The 20972-nt window shown below is 51.4% G+C and overlaps 1 protein-coding gene across 1 annotated transcript in view; it reads left to right on the top strand.

Annotated features, from left to right (window-relative positions):
- The window catches only part of pex14 (peroxisomal biogenesis factor 14), a 57769-nt gene extending 39205 nt beyond the window's left edge, over nt 1-18564 (top strand). Inside the window, 6 exon segments of the mRNA XM_077018496.1 lie at nt 13-98; nt 3869-3971; nt 10675-10772; nt 15785-15876; nt 17390-17597; nt 17599-18564. Of these exon segments, the coding sequence (XP_076874611.1) occupies nt 13-98; nt 3869-3971; nt 10675-10772; nt 15785-15876; nt 17390-17597; nt 17599-17862 (851 nt within the window). The 3' untranslated portion in view covers nt 17863-18564.
- Nucleotides 18565-20972: the final 2408 nt, after the last annotated feature.

Genomic DNA, 20972 nt, shown 5'->3' with positions numbered 1-20972 from the left:
GTGACCCTGCAGGTCCTCCTGGTTACAGATGGAGAGACTACGGTGCTCTGGCCATCATCATGGCTGGAATGGCCTTTGGCTTTCATCACCTATACCGGGTATGTTTACTCTGTACTGTATGATAGTGTCTGTGTGTGTGTGTGTGTGTGTGTGTGTGTGTGTGTGTGTGTGTTTGTTTGTGCGCGTTCGTGTGTGTGTGTGTGTGTGTTTGTGCGCGTTCGTGTGTGTGTGTGTGTGTGTGTTTGTGCGCGTTCGTGTGTGTTCGGGGCTACAGGAGTGTGCCCTGCTACAGGAGTGCCCTGCTACAGGAGTGCCCTGCTACAGGAGTGCCCTGCTACAGGAGTGTGCCCTGCTACAGGAGTGCTCTGCTACAGGAGTGTGCCCTGCTACAGGAGTGTGCTCTGCTACAGGAGTGTGCTCTGCTACAGGAGTGTGCTCTGCTACAGGAGTGCTCTGCTACAGGAGTGTGCTCTGCTACAGGAGTGTGCCCTGCTACAGGAGTGTGCCCTGCTACAGGAGTGCTCTGCTACAGGAGTGTGCTCTGCTACAGGAGTGTGCCCTGCTACAGGAGTGCTCTGCTACAGGAGTGCCCTGCTACAGGAGTGTGCCCTGCTACAGGAGTGTGCTCTGCTACAGGAGTGCCCTGCTACAGGAGTGCCCTGCTACAGGAGTGCCCTGCTACAGGAGTGTGCCCTGCTACAGGAGTGTGCCCTGCTACAGGAGTGTGCCCTGCTACAGGAGTGCTCTGCTACATGAGTGTGCCCTGCTACAGGAGTGCCCTGCTACAGGAGTGCCCTGCTACAGGAGTGCCCTGCTACAGGAGTGCTCTGCTACAGGAGTGTGCTCTGCTACAGGAGTGTGCTCTGCTACAGGAGTGTGCCCTGCTACAGGAGTGTGCTCTGCTACAGGAGTGTGCCCTGCTACAGGAGTGTGCCCTGCTACAGGAGTGCTCTGCTACAGGAGTGTGCCCTGCTACAGGAGTGCCCTGCTACAGGAGTGTGCTCTGCTACAGGAGTGTGCTCTGCTACAGGAGTGTGCCCTGCTACAGGAGTGCTCTGCTACAGGAGTGCTCTGCTACAGGAGTGTGCCCTGCTACAGGAGTGTGCCCTGCTACAGGAGTGTGCCCTGCTACAGGAGTGCTCTGCTACAGGAGTGCTCTGCTACATGAGTGTGCCCTGCTACAGGAGTGCCCTGCTACAGGAGTGCCCTGCTACAGGAGTGCTCTGCTACAGGAGTGTGCTCTGCTACAGGAGTGTGCTCTGCTACAGGAGTGTGCTCTGCTACAGGAGTGTGCCCTGCTACAGGAGTGCTCTGCTACAGGAGTGTGCTCTGCTACAGGAGTGTGCTCTGCTACAGGAGTGTGCCCTGCTACAGGAGTGTGCCCTGCTACAGGAGTGCTCTGCTACAGGAGTGTGCTCTGCTACAGGAGTGTGCTCTGCTACAGGAGTGTGCCCTGCTACAGGAGTGCTCTGCTACAGGAGTGTGCCCTGCTACAGGAGTGCTCTGCTACAGGAGTGTGCCCTGCTACAGGAGTGTGCCCTGCTACAGGAGTGTGCCCTGCTACAGGAGTGTGCCCTGCTACAGGAGTGCTCTGCTACAGGAGTGTGCCCTGCTACAGGAGTGTGCCCTGCTACAGGAGTGTGCTCTGCTACAGGAGTGTGCCCTGCTACAGGAGTGTGCCCTGCTACAGGAGTGTGCCCTGCTACAGGAGTGTGCCCTGCTACAGGAGTGTGCCCTGCTACAGGAGTGTGTGCTGCTCCTCTCAGCCTGCAGCTGGGCCCTTGGCGTCAGGCGCGTGATCTCATACGCTCCCCTTTCTCTCCATGTCTTTTTGGGCGAGGGAAACCCTCAGAGGCCTTTGATGTCTGCCCAGCAGAAGGGGCGGGGCAGAAGGGGCGGGGCCGAGGTGCTGCGGCGGTGAGCTCCCGTCCCGGACACTGGGGCATCTGGACTCCATTAGGGCTTTATAGGTGGCACGTCTCTGAGCCCAGGCCCCTTTCACTGTGAACAGAGATTACAGCAGACCCATGATGTCATGCTTGACTGTACGTGTGTGTGTGTGTGTGTGTGTGTGTGTGTGTGTGTGTGTGTGAGTGTGAGTGTGTGAGTGTGTGAGAGAGAAAGAGAGAGTGAGTGCATGTGTGAAGGTGTATACTGTGTGTGGAAGGTGTATACTGTGTGTGTGTGTGTGTGTGTGTGTGTGTGTGTGTGTGTGTGTGAGAGAAAGAGAGTGAGTGCATGTGTGAAGGTGTATACTGTGTGTGGAAGGTGTATACTGTGTGTGTGTGTGTGTGTGTGTGTGCGTGTGTGTGTGCGTGCGCGTGTGCATGCATCAGAGTTTGTGCGCTACTGACTGCGTCCATCTGTGCGCGTAAGCGTAAGTGTGTGTGTGTGTGTGTCTCTGCATGTCGGCACGTACGCGTGTGAGAGCGTGTGTGTAAACGGCCTGGCGCCGGCCGCTCTGAGGAGCGAACGCTCCGAGCCGCCCCCAGAACCGCCACTCCGGTGGGTCTCCACTCTGCTGCCGTCAGCACCCGCAGCTCCATAAAGCGCTCGCATCTCCTCGGCTCCTCGCTCCCGTTATTATCGCCAGGGCTGACCTCTCCTCGGGGCCAACGCCCAGAGAACGCATCCTCTCTCCAGCCGCCGAGCGTCAGACCCGCCCCCTCCCCTCCCCGAGTCCCGCCCGCGCTCGCCGGCCTTCCAGAGCCGCTCCGCTCGTGCCTGGCCCGTCTCTCCTTCACTCCCCCCCCCGCGACTCCTCTGGTCTCCGCACGGAGCAGCCTGCGTCTCACCTGTCCCCCGTCAGCCCCTCCGCTGTGTGAGTGGCGGTTGGCGCGGTGAGGTGCCGCCCCCCCTGCTGCGAGAGCTCTCGCACGGCTGTCATGTCAGGCGGGCATCGCGCCAGTGCCACCATATGCCCTGCGCCCGGCCCGGCCTTCCCCTGGCGCTATAGAGCGGCATGTAAACACCACTCCCAGCAGCCCGTCGTATTAATTACCCCACCGTCACCGCTCCTTTAATCTTTTTCAACTTAAAAGTGTTTATTACTTCTGCCGGTGTCAACAACGGCTTGTGAAAACCTGGCTGGGCCAACTGTTCCTTCACGCGTGGGCGAAGGCCCTGGTGCTGCTCACGCTCGCACGCGGACCACGCCTCCAGCAGCAGCAGCTGCGCCCCCCCCCCTGCTCCTCCTCCTCGACGTAAGCCGCCGCCCCTTCCGCGCGGCTCCCCGAGAAGGCACCGCACCAGCCCCGCGACCCGGAGGCTCGTTCCCCGTGTATGAGCGGGTTGTTGGACACGGCTTCGCTCTGACAGGCGATTGTCCTCCGCCGGTGACGTGTGTGAAGGAAGCAGCCCGGCGGCGGGCTAAAGGGCTTAATGAAGTTGAACCCAAAGTCACGCCCCATTGCTTAATTCTTGGCCTGCATGTCAAGCTATTGAGTCAAATTGCAGTAGATGAAGTGAAGAAACCACAAGACTTTCCACAGGGAGCAGGGGGGGGCGGGGGGGGGGCGCTTAACACTTGGTTATTTATATATTTATTTTTAAACAAAGTCACAGGCAGGGAAACGTGTTTCTGAATAAACTTTCATCCATATACGTCCGTCTGCTGCTGCTTGTTTTAATGTTAAAGTGAAAAATTTGCTTGTGTGTGGTGGGGGGGGGGGGGGGGGGGGGTGGTGTAGATTAATTCACTTCCTTTTTCCATAACTGACAGTGCAAAGGTGTGTGTTGTACATTTGCCCCCCACAGTGTGTGGGGGAAAGGCTCGGGGCGGGGGCTTTTCTGCTTGAAGCCCCGTTCGGCCGGAAACGGCGGCTCCGTGTCCCGGATTCTAATAGTGTGTCATGCGTTTTAATTGCAGAAATACATCGTCCCCCTCATTATGGGCGGCCGAGAGGACAAGCAACATCTGCAGAGGATGGAGAGGAGCATGGCAGAGATGAGTGGCACACTGGCCCAGACAGGTGAAGATTAATATCTTCATCACTTCTTCCTCCTTAACATTTTCCTTCATTTATCTGTCGCCAAAATCTGCTCACATTTTACAAATGACGGTCCTGTCATTTCGCTTTAATTTGAAATTGCTTGTTTACTGTCAGCTCAGCCCCAATTAATTACATTTGGCTGAAAAGCTCTTAACCCCGGAATATTAATGAGGGGAGAGGGAATGACAGCGTTTCAGTTTTTTTTTTTTTATTATTATGTTGTGTGTTTTTTTTTTCTTCTTTGTGACTGTGTGGTGAGAAAGTTCATTTTAATTTTCGACGCCGTGGAGCGCCTGGCTGGCTGTGGGCCTAGCAGGCCCGTGATTAAGTGCACAGTGACAGGTGCGTCTTCCGCCTTGGACAGGTGAGGAATCTGAGCCAGGCTGTCAGAGAGGGACACCCCCATACACACACACACACACACACACACACACACACACACACATCCTCCCCCCCCAGCTCGCCCACCGCCGTAATTAAACGAGCCGGCAACCATGTAAGCGGGACACTGCGCAGAGAAACTTTAGTCTGCGTGTACGCAGCCTCGCTCCCCTGTTTGAATGTAAATAGAGAAGTGTGTGTGTGTGTGTGTGTGTGTGTGTGTGTGTGTGTGGGGGAGAGGGGTGTATGTGTACAAAGAGAACATAGACCAAATGTCCCTGTTGCTATGTTTTTGAGGACTTTGTGGGTGTGCACGATTATATATTTATTTGACAGGTCTTTGTTTGCCCAGTGAAAATTTGACAAGGCCAGCGTTAGTCACTTTGCATGGGATGTGCCTGTTGTTAACGGCAGGCTTGAATGTGTTCAGGTAAAGGCAGTTGCTATACAGGGCTGATTTTTGGTTTTTTGAACACTGAAAACAAATGTTCAGCTGACCAAACAGGCACTGCTGTTAGCCGGGCGTCGGGTCGGGTCCGGGTCGGGTCTAGTCGTGTGGCGTCTGTTGCTTTAATGATCCGGGAGATCAGAATAAGCAAATTGGATTAGCTCAGAAGAGGATGTTATCAGTGAGCGAAGTCCTGTCAGGCGTGTGGAGCTGGACACACAGGCGGACAGGCTGATCGTTTGTCACATGAAGTGGAGTTTTAGTATCTGTAGATTGTAATCGCTCGGTGAGCAGGGCTGTCTGAGTCTGGCTGGGGGGGGGCGGAGCCTGGCTGGGGGGGGGGGGGGGGGGGCGGAGCCTGAACGGTGAACCTTCGCGTGCAAACTCCTTGTGGCTGCCTTTATCTGATTAACAAATGAGCCTTTTTTTATTGCCTTTTTGGTTCATATATGCAAAAAAAATAATCCTTCCTTCATGTAATGGTACCTGTCTCTCCATTGTTCTGTTTGGTTTGCACATAATCCCTGTTTTGTTTAGGGTCATGTTTGCAGATTATATTGATAATGACTTTGATGTTGAGATGATTTTCCCTTCCATTTTACAAAGCATTTCGCTGGGTCTCCAGTGGCTATCTTTCAGTTTGATTCTCTCCCTCCCTCTCTCTCTCTCTCACTCTCTCTCACACTCTTTTTTTTCTCCTCTCTGATGGTCTTTCCGTCTCTCTCTCCCTCTGAATGAATAACCCACCTTTCCACAGTCAGTCAGTCAGTCACGCTGCTGATCTAATTTGCTGTGGTTGCAGTAGCCAAGCTGCTATTGTAGTTAATGACTGTTTCAGTTAACAGTTGGGAGAGGGTTGCAATTACAGAGCGCGTTCTCCCCTCTCCTCACAACATGAGTAATCGCAACCGACTGCCTCTGCTGCCAACTGCCCGCGGACGCTGTTTATGTTGCCCCGTTGCTCCAGCGTCGAGCTCCTGCGTCCCTGACGACTGTTGCCGTGACACTCTCACACCACCGTCACTCCCATCACACTCACCCTGCAAGTCTGCACACACAATTAACCAATGGGCCTCGGAAGCACTTTGACTGACACACACCACATATACCACACACACACACACACACACACACACACACACACACACACACACACACACACACACACACACACTCTCACGCGCACACACACACACACACACTCACGCACACACTCTCACGCTCACACACACACACACACACACTCACGCACACACACACACACACTCTCACGCACACACACACACACACACACACACACACACACACACACACACACACACACACACACACACACACCACACACACACACACACTGATACACCCACTGACACACACTCTCACACACACACACAGACACACACACACACACACACACTCTGATACACACACACACACAAACTGATATACACACACACACACACACACACACACACACACACACACTCATGCAGCCAGTAATGGAATTGTGCTTTCTCTTTGGCCCTTTTGTCAGTAGAGAGCATATTGGTGACCAGCTGGCCATTAAAGAAACAGAGAGGTTTGGACATATGTAGTGTACAATAGGGTTGCAACGGTATGAGATTTTCACGGTATGATAACCGTCTCTCAAAATACCGCGGTATCACGGTTATCACGGTATCACAGTTAGTTTGTATATTATTAAAAGATACAGCGACCCTTAAAGAAATTACAACAAGTTATTTTTGTTCAATTAACTATTTATTGTAGAAACCTGGAACTATTGTATACAAAATGTGTCCTTTAAAAAAATAAGCTGTACACATGTTTATATAAATACTGCAAAATTTGAGAAACCTAAATCATGGACTTCAGTACAATTATTTAAGTTTAAATTATTTAATATCTGATAAACTCAGCCTGGGTCAGTGTCTGATCAACAACTGTTGTAAACGTCCGTTGTACTGCCAAGTTGGAATATAACCAGATACCGCAGGAAGAGAGGATTTATTTCTGACATCATCACAATAGAGATTTCTATTTTAAGGTTTTCACACCGAGTCTGGTTTTAACATATCAAAAACAGGTACGTTAGAATTTGAACGCATGTAAATTAATAGCGTCTTTCACATCCAGTGAAAGCAAGGACCATAAAAAGCTAGGTTTATACTTTCACTAGTGACCGTAGCACGCGACTCCGCAGTTCTTTTGTCTTACGTTAACAAATACGAGCCTCTTTTAATTCCAGGACGAAACATGAGAGAACGTGAAGACGTTAAGATTGGGCGTTTTGGAAATAAACAACCATTAAATAATGTGATGAAAAAGCGAATTATTTCGAGTATATGTATAAATATTTAACTTAATTAAGTTTAAGGTGCTGGGAAATATTGAAACGGACCTTTAAAGTGACGTACAAGTGTTTTATTTCCACCTTTTAAACGTGTATGAATCCTGCAAACATGACTTTGTTCATTGCGCTGAGGCGCAGCGCGCGCAAAGTTACAAGTTCGAGAGGTGCACGACCTCGCAAATCGACAGCGCGCGAGACGCTCGCGCACGGGCGGAGCCACCGCGATTACGTCATTTTCGCCACTGATTTTAGTTTAGCTTTTTTTTTGTTAAAAAATGTGTTAAGTCTGATGCACTTTCTGCCATTCTCACTGCTGTGTGCCGAGTAGCTGAACCGGAGCGGAGTTGCGCATGCGCGGGTCAGTTTCTCCGCTGGCTTGCTTTTTTACCGGTAATAAGCAAACGCACACGGTATGATAACCGTGCATTTTAATACCGTGGTATACCGTGAAACCGGTTACCGCTGCAACCCTAGTGTACAATATATAGAGGTATTTACTGAATAATTTACACCAGGCGTGCCGTGTGGCTCCTCACGGCAGCTGCGAGACCACTCGCTGCTTCTCAAATTCAACCCACTCGCTTTCCACACAGACAGAGCTTGTTTCAAGCCAAGCCAGACTGAATGGCCTCGTTATCTCTCGTGCTCTGCCTCCCGCGCCTGCAGCATCTTTCCCAGCAGTTGGCGCTTGGCACCAAAGTAAAACCGGGACTGAACTGCCGGTTTGCGTAGCGGCATCCGTAGAACTGAACCGCTGGAGGCCAAAGGTCACTCCATTCGTATTGCCACGTACAGTAAGTCCCTGACCCTGTGCAAAGTAAAAGGTCCCAGCCTGAGATGAAACCAGTGGCCACGCGCTCTCTCTGATGGGCAGGTCCAGTTGAGTAGTCAGATGGCCACTGTGGCGGAGTCCTGTTCTAGCTACCTCACTCTCTTGAGCTTCTGCAGGGTCTCTTTGAGTGGAGCCCCTGGGTGACTCGTGGAGCCCCTGGGTGACTCGTGGAGCCCCTGGGTGTCTCGTGGAGCCCCTGGGTGTCTCGTGGAGCCCCTGGGTGACTCGTGGAGCCCCTGGGTGTCTCGTGGAGCCCCTGGGTGTTTCGTGGAGCTCGTGGGTGACTCGTGGAGTTCGTGGGTGACTCGTGGAGCCCCTAGGTGACTCGTGGAGCCCCTGGGTGTCTCGTGGAGCCCCTGGGTGACTCGGGGAGCCCCTGGGTGACTCGTGGAGCCGCTGGTTGACTCGTGGAGCCCGTGGGTGACTCGTGGAGCCCCTGGGTGACTCGTGGAGCCGCTGGGTGACTCGTGGAGCCCCTGGGTGACTTGTGGAGCCCTTGGGTGACTCGTGGAGCCCGTGGGTGACTCGTGGAGCCCCTGGGTGACTCGTGGATCCCGTGGGTGACTCGTGGAGCCCCTGGGTGACTCGTGGAGCCCGTGGGTGACTCGTGGAGTTCGTGGGTGACTCGTGGAGCCCCTGGGTGACTCGTGGAGCCCCTGGGTGACTCGTGGAGCCCCTGGGTGTCTCGTGGAGTCCGTAGGTGACTCGTGGAGCCCCTGGGTGACTCGTGGAGCCCCTGGGTGACTCGTGGAGCCCCTGGGTGACTCTGGGAGCCCGTGGGTGACTCGTGGAGCCCCTGGGTGACTCGTGGAGCCCCTGGGTGTCTCGTGGAGCCCCTGGGTGTTTCGTGGAGCCCCTGGGTGTTTCGTGGAGCTCGTGGGTGACTCGTGGAGTTCGTGGGTGACTCGTGGAGCCCCTGGGTGACTCGTGGAGCCCCTGGGTGTCTCGTGGAGCCCCTGGGTGTTTCGTGGATCTCGTGGGTGACTCGTGGAGTTCGTGGGTGACTCGTGGAGCCCCTGGGTGACTCGTGGAGCCCCTGGGTGTCTCGTGGAGCCCCTGGGTGACTCGGGGAGCCCCTGGGTGACTCGTGGAGCCGCTGGGTGACTCGTGGAGCCCGTGGGTGACTCGTGGAGCCCCTGGGTGACTCGTGGAGCCGCTGGGTGACTCGTGGAGCCCCTGGGTGACTTGTGGAGCCCTTGGGTGACTCGTGGAGCCCCTGGGTGACTCGTGGATCCCGTGGGTGACTCGTGGAGCCCCTGGGTGACTCGTGGAGCCCGTGGGTGACTCGTGGAGTTCGTGGGTGACTCGTGGAGCCCCTGGGTGACTCGTGGAGCCCCTGGGTGACTCGTGGAGCCCCTGGGTGTCTCGTGGAGTCCGTAGGTGACTCGTGGAGGTCATGGGTGACTCGTGGAGCCCCTGGGTGACTCGTGGAGCCCCTGGGTGACTCTGGGAGCCCCTGGGTGACTCTGGGAGCCCCTGGGTGACTCGTGGAGCCGCTGGGTGACTCGTGGAGCCCGTGGGTGACTCGTGGAGCCCCTGGGTGTCTCGTGGAGCCCCTGGGTGTCTCATGGAGCCCGTGGGTGACTCGTGGAGCCGCTGGGTGTCTCGTGGAGCCCGTGGGTGACTTCTGGAGCCGCTGGGTGACTCGTGGAGCCCCTGGGTGACTCGTGGAGCCCCTGGGTGACTCGTGGAGCCCCTGGGTGTCTCGTGGAGCCCCTGGGTGTCTCGTGGAGTCGCTGGGTGACTCGTGGAGCCCCTGGGTGTCTCGTGGAGCCCCTGGGTCTTTGTTTTTCTTGCAGCCTGTTGTTGAGCAGCGCCGTGGAGGAAGAACACGTGTAACACGTCGTAGCCTGTGCGGTACAAAACGTCGTTTCCACATAAGCACAGCGCCATAACAGCACACTGGAGGGCCAGCAGTCGGCAGCTAATAATATCTGTAGATGTTAATCCAATTAGAGTTGATTTAACACTTTACAGAGCATGATTTATAGAGGCGTTTATTGGTTTTCTGTAACATAATCAGTTTGGAAACTTAATGCATTGTTTGCGAACGCATGTGTGACTAGAAGCCGGGAGAGAGCCACTTGTGCTCTGGGTTATTTGAAAGGATGCCCTCATTAATAACAGCAGCTCATGGCCTGTTAGCACTGTTCCTGCATGGCACTCTCGATCCTCAGGACAGGAAAAACCTGGCAATAATTCAATCTTCAGGCTCGATGCAAAATGAGCTATATTTACTTGGATTAGTGGGGACACTTTGTGTAGCTTCCTCTGCCGTCTCTCAAATGAGAGGTTTTTTTTTTGTTTGTTTGTTTTCTTTTTTTCTTCCCCGCCCGTCTTGTTGATTGTTTGGAGAGTTTGAGAGAGACTAACCCCGGCTAATGGAGGTTTAGAGACGCTAGGCTGATATTCAATCAGACACTGGTGATTAATCATGACCAAATGTAGTCGTCTTCTATTACTGACTGAGAGGAAAACGGCGCCCCGGTAGAAAACTGTGAGCAACATGTACAGATATTCTGTATAGGCGTTTGAGTGTATTCTCATTGTTCAGGCCCTTGTCTTCTGGCTGCGCACTGCTTGACAGGTTGGAACTGTGTGTGTGTGTGTGTGTGTGTGTGTGTGTGTGTGTGTGTGTGTGTGTGTGTGTGTGTGTGTGTGTGTGTAGTGACCCAGCTGCAGACGACGCTGGCCTCTGTGCAGGAGCTCCTGGTTCAGCAGCAAAAGCGGATTCAGGAGATGTCCCAGGAGTTGGCCAGTTCTCAGGTACGTCGGCCATACCTGCGGCAGCGCAAACTCCACGCTGCACACACACTACTTGCATTCTCGGGGCTGGTGCCGTGACCCTTAACAGTCCTGCCAGTGCCTGAGAGATATTTGCTTTCATGAACAGTTACAATAGACTCTTCTTCAATAGTTTCTGTAACTGTGTAATCGTGATTTGAGTAATACCTTTCATTATGTCCGTGATTGTTGGCAAAAACACTTTCGAATGACAGTTCTCAATAAAGAGGAATGTGTGGAATCCCTTTCAGCGAAGACAGTCACTGCTGTGTGGAACGGGAGGGAAAACCCCAGCTGGCTTCTTGGGGCTAAAAAAATACATTCCTACCCAAAGTGGTCATTTCTCACCAGGATATCATGAATAACAGGGACTTGTAGTGTTGGTCCTTATGGTGTAAATAAAGTACCTAATTTTGTCAGGTTCTGTTTCTCTCTCTCTCTCTCTCTCTCTCTCTCTCTCTCTCTCTCTCTCTCTCTCTCTCTCTCTCTCTCTCTCTCCCCCTCCCTCCCAAGGGTGCAGCTTCAGTAAAACAAGGCCAGTGTGAGCTTAAAAAAAACATGTGGCATTTTTCAGTGACACTGAGATGGAAGCCTCACCCTGATTAAATTATTAGTGTCGACGTGGCTCATATGTTACTGAAACGAGAGCTGTTGGTAAGCGGGCCGGGTGGAGACCGCACCAACCCAATAAACAGCATGTAAGGACACTCACGCAAGGCCAGAGCAAGTGTGCCAGGGCCAGGGGCGGGGCTTGCAGGCCTAGGGGCGGAGCCTGCAGGGTCCCAGCGCAGCCTGGCCCCACCCACAAACCCCAACCAACACTCTGCCTATATTCAGTAGGTGAGAGACCTCGTTTAACCCCCTGCGAGGTGCCAGGTGAAAAGTGCGATTGTTTAAACTCTTATGTCATGTGCCTGAAGACCATTTAGACATCGCAAGGTTGATAACTCGTTCAGTTAACTGAACTTCAGAGCTACCTTCTCCAGGAGCATGACTCGGGGGCGTGTGTGTGTGTGTGTGTGTGTGTGTGTGTGTGTGTGTGTGTGTGTGTGTGTGTGTGTGTGTGTGTGTGTGTGTGTGTGTGTGTGAATGCTGCTGGATTCAAGCACAGTATTCGCAGGCTGCCCTGTAGCAGCTCGGTTGTGTGTGTGTGTTTTCTCCTGCTCACACGCTAATGTGGTGTGCAATGGTGTCATAATCTTTCAGCAAAGCACTCATCACGACTGCTCGTCTCATTCCCTTCTGAAGGCACGCTTATAATCCCCAATGTCTCGTGCTCGTCTCCGAGAAATAGCTGACATTAAGAATGCAGTGCCTGTTAAAAACACATCTACATACCTCTGAATAAGAAAGTCTAGTCACTTTGTATCTCGTGGTTGGTCTGATAAATCATCTGGTAACAGGCGGCAGAAAGCATTCGGAGGGCGCTTCAGAATGGAGATGGGAGGCGATGTTTTATGTCCACAGCTTGTTAGGCACGTGGGTGTTTGAACGGAGCATCTGGATCCTGCAGGAGAACATATGGGAACGCATCTGGGCCGCGGCAAAAAAAAACGGGAGAGAAATATGAACCTTTCACCCCTCTGAAGTTCATCAGAACTGCACACTCACCACTCTTCCCCATAGATTTGGGGTTTTTATTTTCCCTTGTGGTGGCCGTAGTCTTCTCCCGGCTCCTCCCACGTTTGGGGGTGGCCGTCGCCCGAGCCAGGCGGGGTGCGTGAGCCCCGATTGGCGCCCCACATCGCTCCTCTCTCCCTCAGCTGAAGAGCTCCCGCATCCTTCTGCTCCGAGCGCTTTTCAGACAATCATGTAAGCGGGGCCAGCCAACACGCGCGAGTGGTGGAGAGTCCTGTTAAAGTGTAAATTGGATTAAAGTGTTGCCGTCATTTGCCATGAGTGCCTTGTTGGAAGACAGCGGTGTATAAAAAGTATATTTCACATCAAAACATCCATTAAACAAATCATAAACTCTGCTTTATAGCCAAAGAGTGGATCTTAAATTTTCTTTGGGGGACGCTGGCCCTGTTGTCTGCAGCCATATGGGAAATTGTGAAAATGGTTTTCAGGTCCGGAGTGTGTGATTAAGAACACATGTTGAGGCGCTGAGTTGGTTATCATTTTCGGGTCGTGGTTTTCTAGGCTTCCCCGTGCTGCGCAGAATGTGCCAAGCTTGGCAATTAAAACTCTCTTACATGGAAATGTGTGTTTAACGCAAAACACATGGTGGCTCCTGTTCCTTCTGCTGCAAAGTAAACATCCCTGCTAGTTGAAACCACTGAATTACAGCGCGTGCGCTCATGTTAGCTAGCTACTCTCTTCCTCTCATTTGAGACGTGTTACGGAAATGACTTTGAACCCGATGCCTTTTCAGTAATTTTACTTTAATTAACATGAAATGAGCAAATGTGCATATTTTTCTCATTTAGTGCTACCATATTTCTATTAGGTAATTGATTAATATTAATTTTACCGTATGGGTGGCAGGTCGGTGTTTGATTTCTGGTAGCAACGTTGTAATCGGAAGATGTTGATGTTTTCAGCATAAGCCTGGAGTATTCATATCAATGTCTGTCCCGTTCATATGGGCGTGTCCCATTTTAAATTCAAAGATGGTCCCTTTATTAGTGCCGGCACGTGGAAGATTAGGAGATGTTTAGTTTTTTAGCCAAAGTGTTCATGGCTGGGGGAGTGTGTAAACACACTGAAGTGAATTGTACCACTACTTTCACTAGAAACACTCCTGAGGGATTTAGTTTCTAGCTGATTGCACCGTAAATACACACGAGTTACACAGGGACCCTTTCATCAGCCTGAGGACCTGCGCGTTTCTTTGACGCCGCCTGTGTAGCACACAGATATCGTCCAGTGCTAGAGGTCCACGGGCCTTTTCTAGCTCCAGCTTTCACTGGCTCGTCTCCCGCCGTCCTCCTCGTGTGTCCTCGCGTCTCCGTTTCGGAGAGACGTGGTTCACCTGACGCAGATCTCCGGCCAAGGGGAGCTGTCCCCGCTCGGGGACACCCACAGCCGTCCCAGCGTTCATCAGCGGTCGTTTTACATTTACATTTTATGCATTTGGCAGGCACTCTTATCCAGGGGGACTGGCAATTTCACGCATGTTACAGAGGTGGGCTAATGTAGTGTTGGGAGTCTTGCCAACGGACTCTTACTGGTAGGGCTCAGAGCACTCGCCCGGGTGGGGTTTGAACCTCCGTCTGCCACTGGGGAGACCCACTACACTACCCATACCAACCTGAGTCTCCTCCCCACTACACTACCCATACCAACCTGTGTCCCCCACAACCGGTCACATTGCTTTCGCCAACCCCACCTTGGGTCGTAGTGGTCGTCGTGGCCTGGACTGTAAGCACATGGTGCAGTGAGGTGCGTCTCAGCCCCACGATTCAAAACGTTATTTGGATTTTATGTCTGTGAAGTGTAAGCTTGGCCGCTGAAGCAATTAATTTTTTTCCACAGGTAAAATTAGCGAGAGGCACATGCCAGCCTTATTATGCGCCCGCCGTGGGGAGTTTGGGATTATGATGGTCGTAATGAGGTGAAGCCTGTAATAAGAGTGTCTTCACCAGGCCTAATGCATTCAGCCCCGATCAGATGTGCCCTCCAAAAACACCACACTTTATCAGAGGGGCTTTAGGAGCAGATAGCAGAGAAACCCCAACCTTACTTGCACCCCCCACCCCCCCCACCCCACACTGCAAATGAGCCCGATCCTTTTCAGATGTGATTCAATTAATTTCCTTTAGATGTAATTACATGTGAAAGACTCCAACTTATCCCTCTTCACTCGACAGGGGGTCTCTGCCTCCTAACTAGCTGCCCCTGGTGAGTCAGACATCCTTAATTACACTCTGGGTTTTCTGTTCCCCAGCTCCTTTTCCATCATTTCCACCTCTAGTTCCCTCTCCCTCTCCCTTCTCGAAGGCAGGGAGGATGGGGGGATTAAGCAGAGGATGAGGGCTGTTTGTTTGTGGACGGTTCAAAGCGTCAGGTACCCCTGTGACTCGGTGTAGCTTTACAACACTTTTATTTCTGCTCAGAACAGGGCTCGGGAGCCCCCACTTAATCCGCTCAAATTTTAGTGCACGCACAGCAGACATGGTGCTTTGGGCATTGAAGTGGGTTTTGTTCTCCAAGATTCTGGCAGTGGAGAGAGCCGGGAGCCGGAGTGCTGTCTGGGCTCAACACGCTTCTCTCGCCACAGACCGTCCTGCACCGTCACGGTCCGCGGACCGCCCTGCACACCCACGCTCACCGCGAATGGCCCCCGTCTCAGCTGCGAGAGACGTCATTTTTTGTGTGAGATTGCACCATCAACCGCCTGTCCATTTAAAAAGAAAAAAAGATGGGTGATTTTTCAGAAGTCATTTGCTATTCAAATGTTTGCAGGTCGTTTCAATTGGCCGTCATCCTGCACAGCAGTACATCTCTGGCCGAGCAGTGTGTGTGATAACGCTCCTTTTAATAATAAAAAAAAAGAAAAAAACCTTTGACTTGTGGCTGGCTGATGAAAGCTGCTATTGTTGTGCCTGAGACCTCTTATCATGCACCTCTATCCTGCACAAATCAGCAGTCGGAAATATGGAAAAATATGGAAAAATGGCGTGATTACTCCCTTTACTACCCCACCCACCCCCATGAGTCTGAACTCATGAACCCTTCGCTGTTCTTCCAAAAGGCTCTAAACGGATGGCTGGAGATCAGATGTGGGCAGATCATTGTTCTGCTGTGTTCGGTTTGTACTGCTGTTGTCAGATTGGTTCTGGTCTCGCAAGCGATAAGCAGCGAGCACAGGGCTCACAGGCACTTGATGTTTATAGGTGTTTCCGTAAGTTGCACTGAATACCCAACTCGCTGCTCAAAAATCGTAACCCATAAACCCCAAACCATCATGGCGCATGGGAACGGCGTTCCCTCCTGATCCCAGACCGTACAGGAAGAGATCGCTTTGTTTGATTGGTTTTTCCCCCCCACAGGCCTCCTCCACCACTAACCGCATGATGGAGTCTCAGAGCATCAGTGAGCTCAAGGCTGAGATTGCGTCGCTGAAGGGACTTTTACTCAGCAGGTAAGACCCTCCTCGAGTTCACCTGTGAGCGTCCAGTGACCCCGCACACGACCCCAGGCCGATACAGTGCAGTGCTCTACAGCCACACTTTCCCCCCCCGGGGCACGTGATTGCCTCTTCATAACCACCACCCCCCCGCCCCCAGTTACAGCCGTGCTGATCTGTAATTGGTCTGCGTTTGACCCCTGACCTTTGCAGCTCCTCTTCTGCAGGAATATGACTTCTGTCATTTCACACTTGAATCTCGAAGTGTTTCCGTTTCCTTTCTCCCTGCCGTCATTTTAACAGAAACATTTTCCCTTTCTGGGAGGAGTAAGAGCTAACCAGAGACACAGATCTCTCTGGCCATTGGGTTGGGCTGCACCAGCGGAAACCATTTGAAGTCTTACCAGAAGAAGCTGTGTACCTTTTCACGAAGACTCCATTTTGTTCTGTTTTGTTTGTTTTCACGAGGTTACACCTCAGCCAGTATGTGGGAGCCAGTAATCTCTCATAATTACATATGACTTGCAGGTCTACAAAACCTCCTGTGAAGTTACTACGCCCTTGTACCTTCATTTGTACTTTTAATGTATTTCTCTATATTTAGCAATGCACTCTATAAAAGGATGGAGTAATGTGAGCGGGTTTTTTTTGGCTTCCCCCCCCCACCCACCCTTTGCTGTGGGTGTAGCAAATCCTGGCTAGCGTTCAGCTCATGGCTAAGAACACCCGGTGTGTGAGGAAAGGAATAGCAATGGCATACTTAGTTAGTAGAGGAACCTCTGACAGAAACGCATCCTTTCAAACCTGACTACTACATCGTTTGTTTTCTTGCCAGCTGAATGCGGTGGCAAGAATCGCTCCGGGAAATCCCAGACCCACTTTCTACTGGTCGCTACTCAGTTTGAAAGTTTCCAGTGATTCCCATGGCTCTTAATTTACTACCATCATAATTCTCTTTGGAAATGTATTTACGGATTTACCGTAAATGTGATCTACATGTTATCAGTGCATAATGCGTGATGGCTGGGAACTCCCCCTGTATCACAGTTGCCAGTGTCCTGTTTGGCAGACCAAGTGATTTGTCTTATGAATTATGTTATAATCAAATGATCAACACATTACTGATGTGACAGTTTCATGCGACCTAAAAAATCAGTGGCAGCACCATGAGTGATCAGAGCCTGGTGCCAGGCTGTTTAATGTTTGCTCTTTCTTCTGTAAATTCAAGAGAAAATCAAAATGAAGCATTTGCAATTAGAGTCGTTAGTACATGGTTTATCTTTAACTACTATAAAATCCTAATGTCATCATCAATGATTCATTATCATCACTGATTAACGCACACACGTTTGCTTGTTCTCTCTCTCTCTCTCTCTCTCTCTCTCTCTCTCTGTCTCTCTTTCTCTCTCTCTCTCCCTCTCTCTCTTTTTCTCTCTCCCTCTCTCTTTCTTTCTCTCTTTCTCTCTCTCTCTCTCTCTTCTCTCTCTCTCTCTCTCTCTCTCTCTCTCTCTCTCTCTCTCTCTCTCAGGAGACAGTTTCCTGCCTCTCCATCCCTCCCCAAAATCCCGTCCTGGCAGATCTCTCTGAAGCCAGGCGCACTCTCCACCTCTCCCTCCGTCAACCACACCAACAGCAGCAGCGACATCTCGCCCGTGAGCAACGAATCGGCCAGCTCCTCACCAATCAAGGAGGGCCACAGCTCCCAGGCCACGCCCCCCGGCCCACACGGCCTGAACGGGTGAGGTGGATCTCGGAGCCATGCTGCCCCTCGACCTGAAGGGCCAGGTCCGAATGGAGGTGCAGGGCGAGGAGGAACGCAGAGAGGAGGAGGACGAGGAAGAGGAGGATGAGGAGGAGGAAGACGACGTGACTCGCGTTGATGAGGAAGAGCGTCTCGCCGTCCAATCGGAGGACAGGAGAGGAGGTGACGGACAGTTCAATGAGCAGGTGGAAAAGCTCCGACGCCCTGAAGGGGCAAGTAACGAGAGCGAGGTGGATTAGCCCCGCCCCCGTCCCGCCTCCTGCCACCACACACCACGCCCTCTCCCCCTCCCCCACAAACCCAGTGCTCAAAACAGGCAGCAGATGAGATGAACGCCGCCCGCCCCTGTCTTTTGTGTACTTTTTGAGGTAGCAGCTGAAACATTCTTGCAAGCCTGGACCTGTATAGCAACAGGCGAAAACTAGACGATGACCGAATTAGAGATCTATATTTTCTTTAGAAATCTTTCTTTGCCCAGTCATTTCCTATAAATACTAGTTACTTCACATGGAAGGAGTGACTGTGGTTTGCTACAGTGTACAGAAATCAATATACTGTCAGCGTACTGTACATGTTCTTGTTAAGGTAGTATTTGCACAAAGGGGGGGGGGGGATACAGACACAGACACCAAAGAACCCCGATGTTCCATGTCCTGCGTTCAGTTGCGTCCCTTGTCCAGACGCATCCCGTGTCCAGCTCTCCTGGGCTTGCGCTACGTCACACCCCGACCCCCTTACGTCCACGCCCCTCGACACCGTCATGTGACACCCGGGCACGAGCGAGGCCCCCACGCCAGGCCCCCACGCCAGGCCCCCACCGTCTCCCGTTAGTGATGACTGCTCGGCTTCCTGCTGCCGCCGTGAATTAGCGAAGCGCCGAGGAGGCAAACGAACGTTTCTTAATGCTCCCTGAACGCGGGAGGGAGAGAGGGAGAGAGGGAGAGAGGGAGGGAGGGAGGGAGGGAGGGAGGGAGGAACAGCCAAAAGAAGAGTCCCCTTCATTCGCATCTCCAGCAGGGCAGCTGATTGGGTTTATGAAGTATGTTAATAATCAAATGATCAACAAATAACAGATGTATTAGTTCATGCAGCTTGAAATGTCAAGGAGGCTAAAATCGGAAATCTAATACTGAAAGCCTGTTCTGTTGTGTTATATTACATGACAAAGCCCCAAGTCCAAATTATGCTGGCCTCCTGCAGTGAGTAATCTTAACACGAGGCAGTGCTGGGGTTTTGTAATTAAGCCACGTAGAGCGATGGCTGTTTCTGCGGAGGTGCTGACGCTTGGGCTTCATCCTCTGTGGGTGTTTTTTCTTTTTCTTCAGGTTTTGGGGCCAGGCTGAAGAAGACAAAACACACAAAACAAACAAACAACACAAAAAAACCCCTCCCCCCATCTCTGATGCAAATGGGGACTAACGTATTAACGTATGAACGCTGAACTAATGGAATCACTCATCCTGCTGCTGGGGGCGGACGAGGGGGGGTGAGAGGGTCCCGGGGAGAGACGTGAAGTGGAGGCGGCTCTCTTGACATTTTTGCTTTTAACAAACCGCCTTCACAGTAACGAGATTATGGGCGGGGCAGGTGAAACTGGGCGGGGCTACGGCAGGGGTCACAGGGCCTCTCCACGGCAGCGGAGAACTACTGTCTCCTAGTAACCCTAACGAGGCTCACAAACGTGTGTGAGATATGTGGTATATGTGAGTGAATAAGATGTGATATACTGTAATACAGGATTGTGATTGTGAAACAGTAATGGAGGGGAGTGATACTAACTGATTCAAATTGTTTCTGATGGTGACAGTCAAGTATTTTGGCACATAACTTCAGCCTCTATGTGTGTACGAGCGTGTGCGTTTTTGTCTGTGCGCGTGTGTGCGTGTGTGTGTGTGTGTGTGTGTGTGTGTGTATGTGTGTGCAGGGTCTTTTGTAGGAGGCGTGGCTTTATGTGGATCTTCATGTTGCCATTGGCTGTGTTAAGTAGGTCTGATGAGCCTTAATAGATCTGACATGGCCTCAGTTGAGAGTATTGTGAATTTGACAAAATTAAAATCTGATATCAGAGAGAATGTAAATATTTGTAATAAATTTGATTTAACTCTAAATTCATTTTTGCTGCCTCGTGTGTAGCATACTGTACATACACATCATACTGTACATAAACTCCATACTTCATACTCCTCTCTCTCCATACAGCATACAGCATGGGGCAGTCATGGCCTGGCGGTTAGGGAACTGGTCTTGTGACCGGAGGGTCGTGGGTTTGATTCCCAGACCTGAGGCCATGACTGAGGTGTCCTTGAGCAAGGCACCTAACCCCAATTGCTCCCCGGGCACTGGGCTAGGGCTGCCCACCGCTCTGGGCACGTGTGATCCACAGCCCCCTGTGTGTGTGTGTGTGTGTGTGTGTGTGTGTGTGTGTGTGTGTGTGTGTGTGTGTGTGTGTGTGTGTGTGTGTGTGTGTGTGTGTGTGTGTGTGTTCTAACTGCACAGATGGGTAAATGCAGAGGACAAATTTAGATTGCGGTGAAAAATCACAATTGACAAATATATCACATTTCATTTCATAATGTACATAAACTACATAATAGTATACTGTACATGAACTACATACACAGCACACTACAGACAGTGTACTGTACATATTAACATACTGTACATAAACATGGCATATATCAACAGCATACTGTACATAAACATGAATCTCTGATGACTCTGTGTGGATTAGAAAAAAAACCATTGAAGCAGCATCTTTAAAGGCCCCAAGAACAAGATGTCTGCTGACGCCAGAATTGTATTACATGTAAAGGTTCCTTTACTGTGTAGCTTTTGATGGGGACTCTGACACTTCACTCTCAGTTTGAACCAAGATCAGCACTCTTCTTGCTGTTTTTCAATGGGGTCTCTATTAAGTGGATTCCGTCGATAACCTGTGACCCTAAAACGGCATTCTTTAGAAAAACAAAATCACACACCATTCCACTATCGTAAGCAATAAGAATAATCCAGTGCATTATCAAGTTTATGAATTTAATTTGTCTGTCAAGGTCTAAATGATCGATAGCATTGCACATATTGATGTGGTGTATAAACTTCTTGAAGGTTCGATACCGCATCCCTTTGTAATCCATTAACCTCTCCCTGGAGTTCAGGCTGCGCTCAGATTTATAGGGGGTGCTGTAATAAATGCACTTGTACATCATTTAGTGTCTTATGGGAGCAGCGGTGCATTCTAGCCCAGAAAGCCTTCACCGTCGCTAATCTTCATTTGAGAGAGGGCGACGTGCGGGTGGCCATCTGCGTTCGACCGCATCTCGCCCCGCGCTTAAACAGGGACATGTTAAGG

This window comes from Brachyhypopomus gauderio, chromosome 10 (assembly GCF_052324685.1).
Source record: "Brachyhypopomus gauderio isolate BG-103 chromosome 10, BGAUD_0.2, whole genome shotgun sequence".
NCBI lineage: Eukaryota > Metazoa > Chordata > Actinopteri > Gymnotiformes > Hypopomidae > Brachyhypopomus > Brachyhypopomus gauderio.
This window is presented reverse-complemented; position numbering and strand designations above follow the sequence as displayed.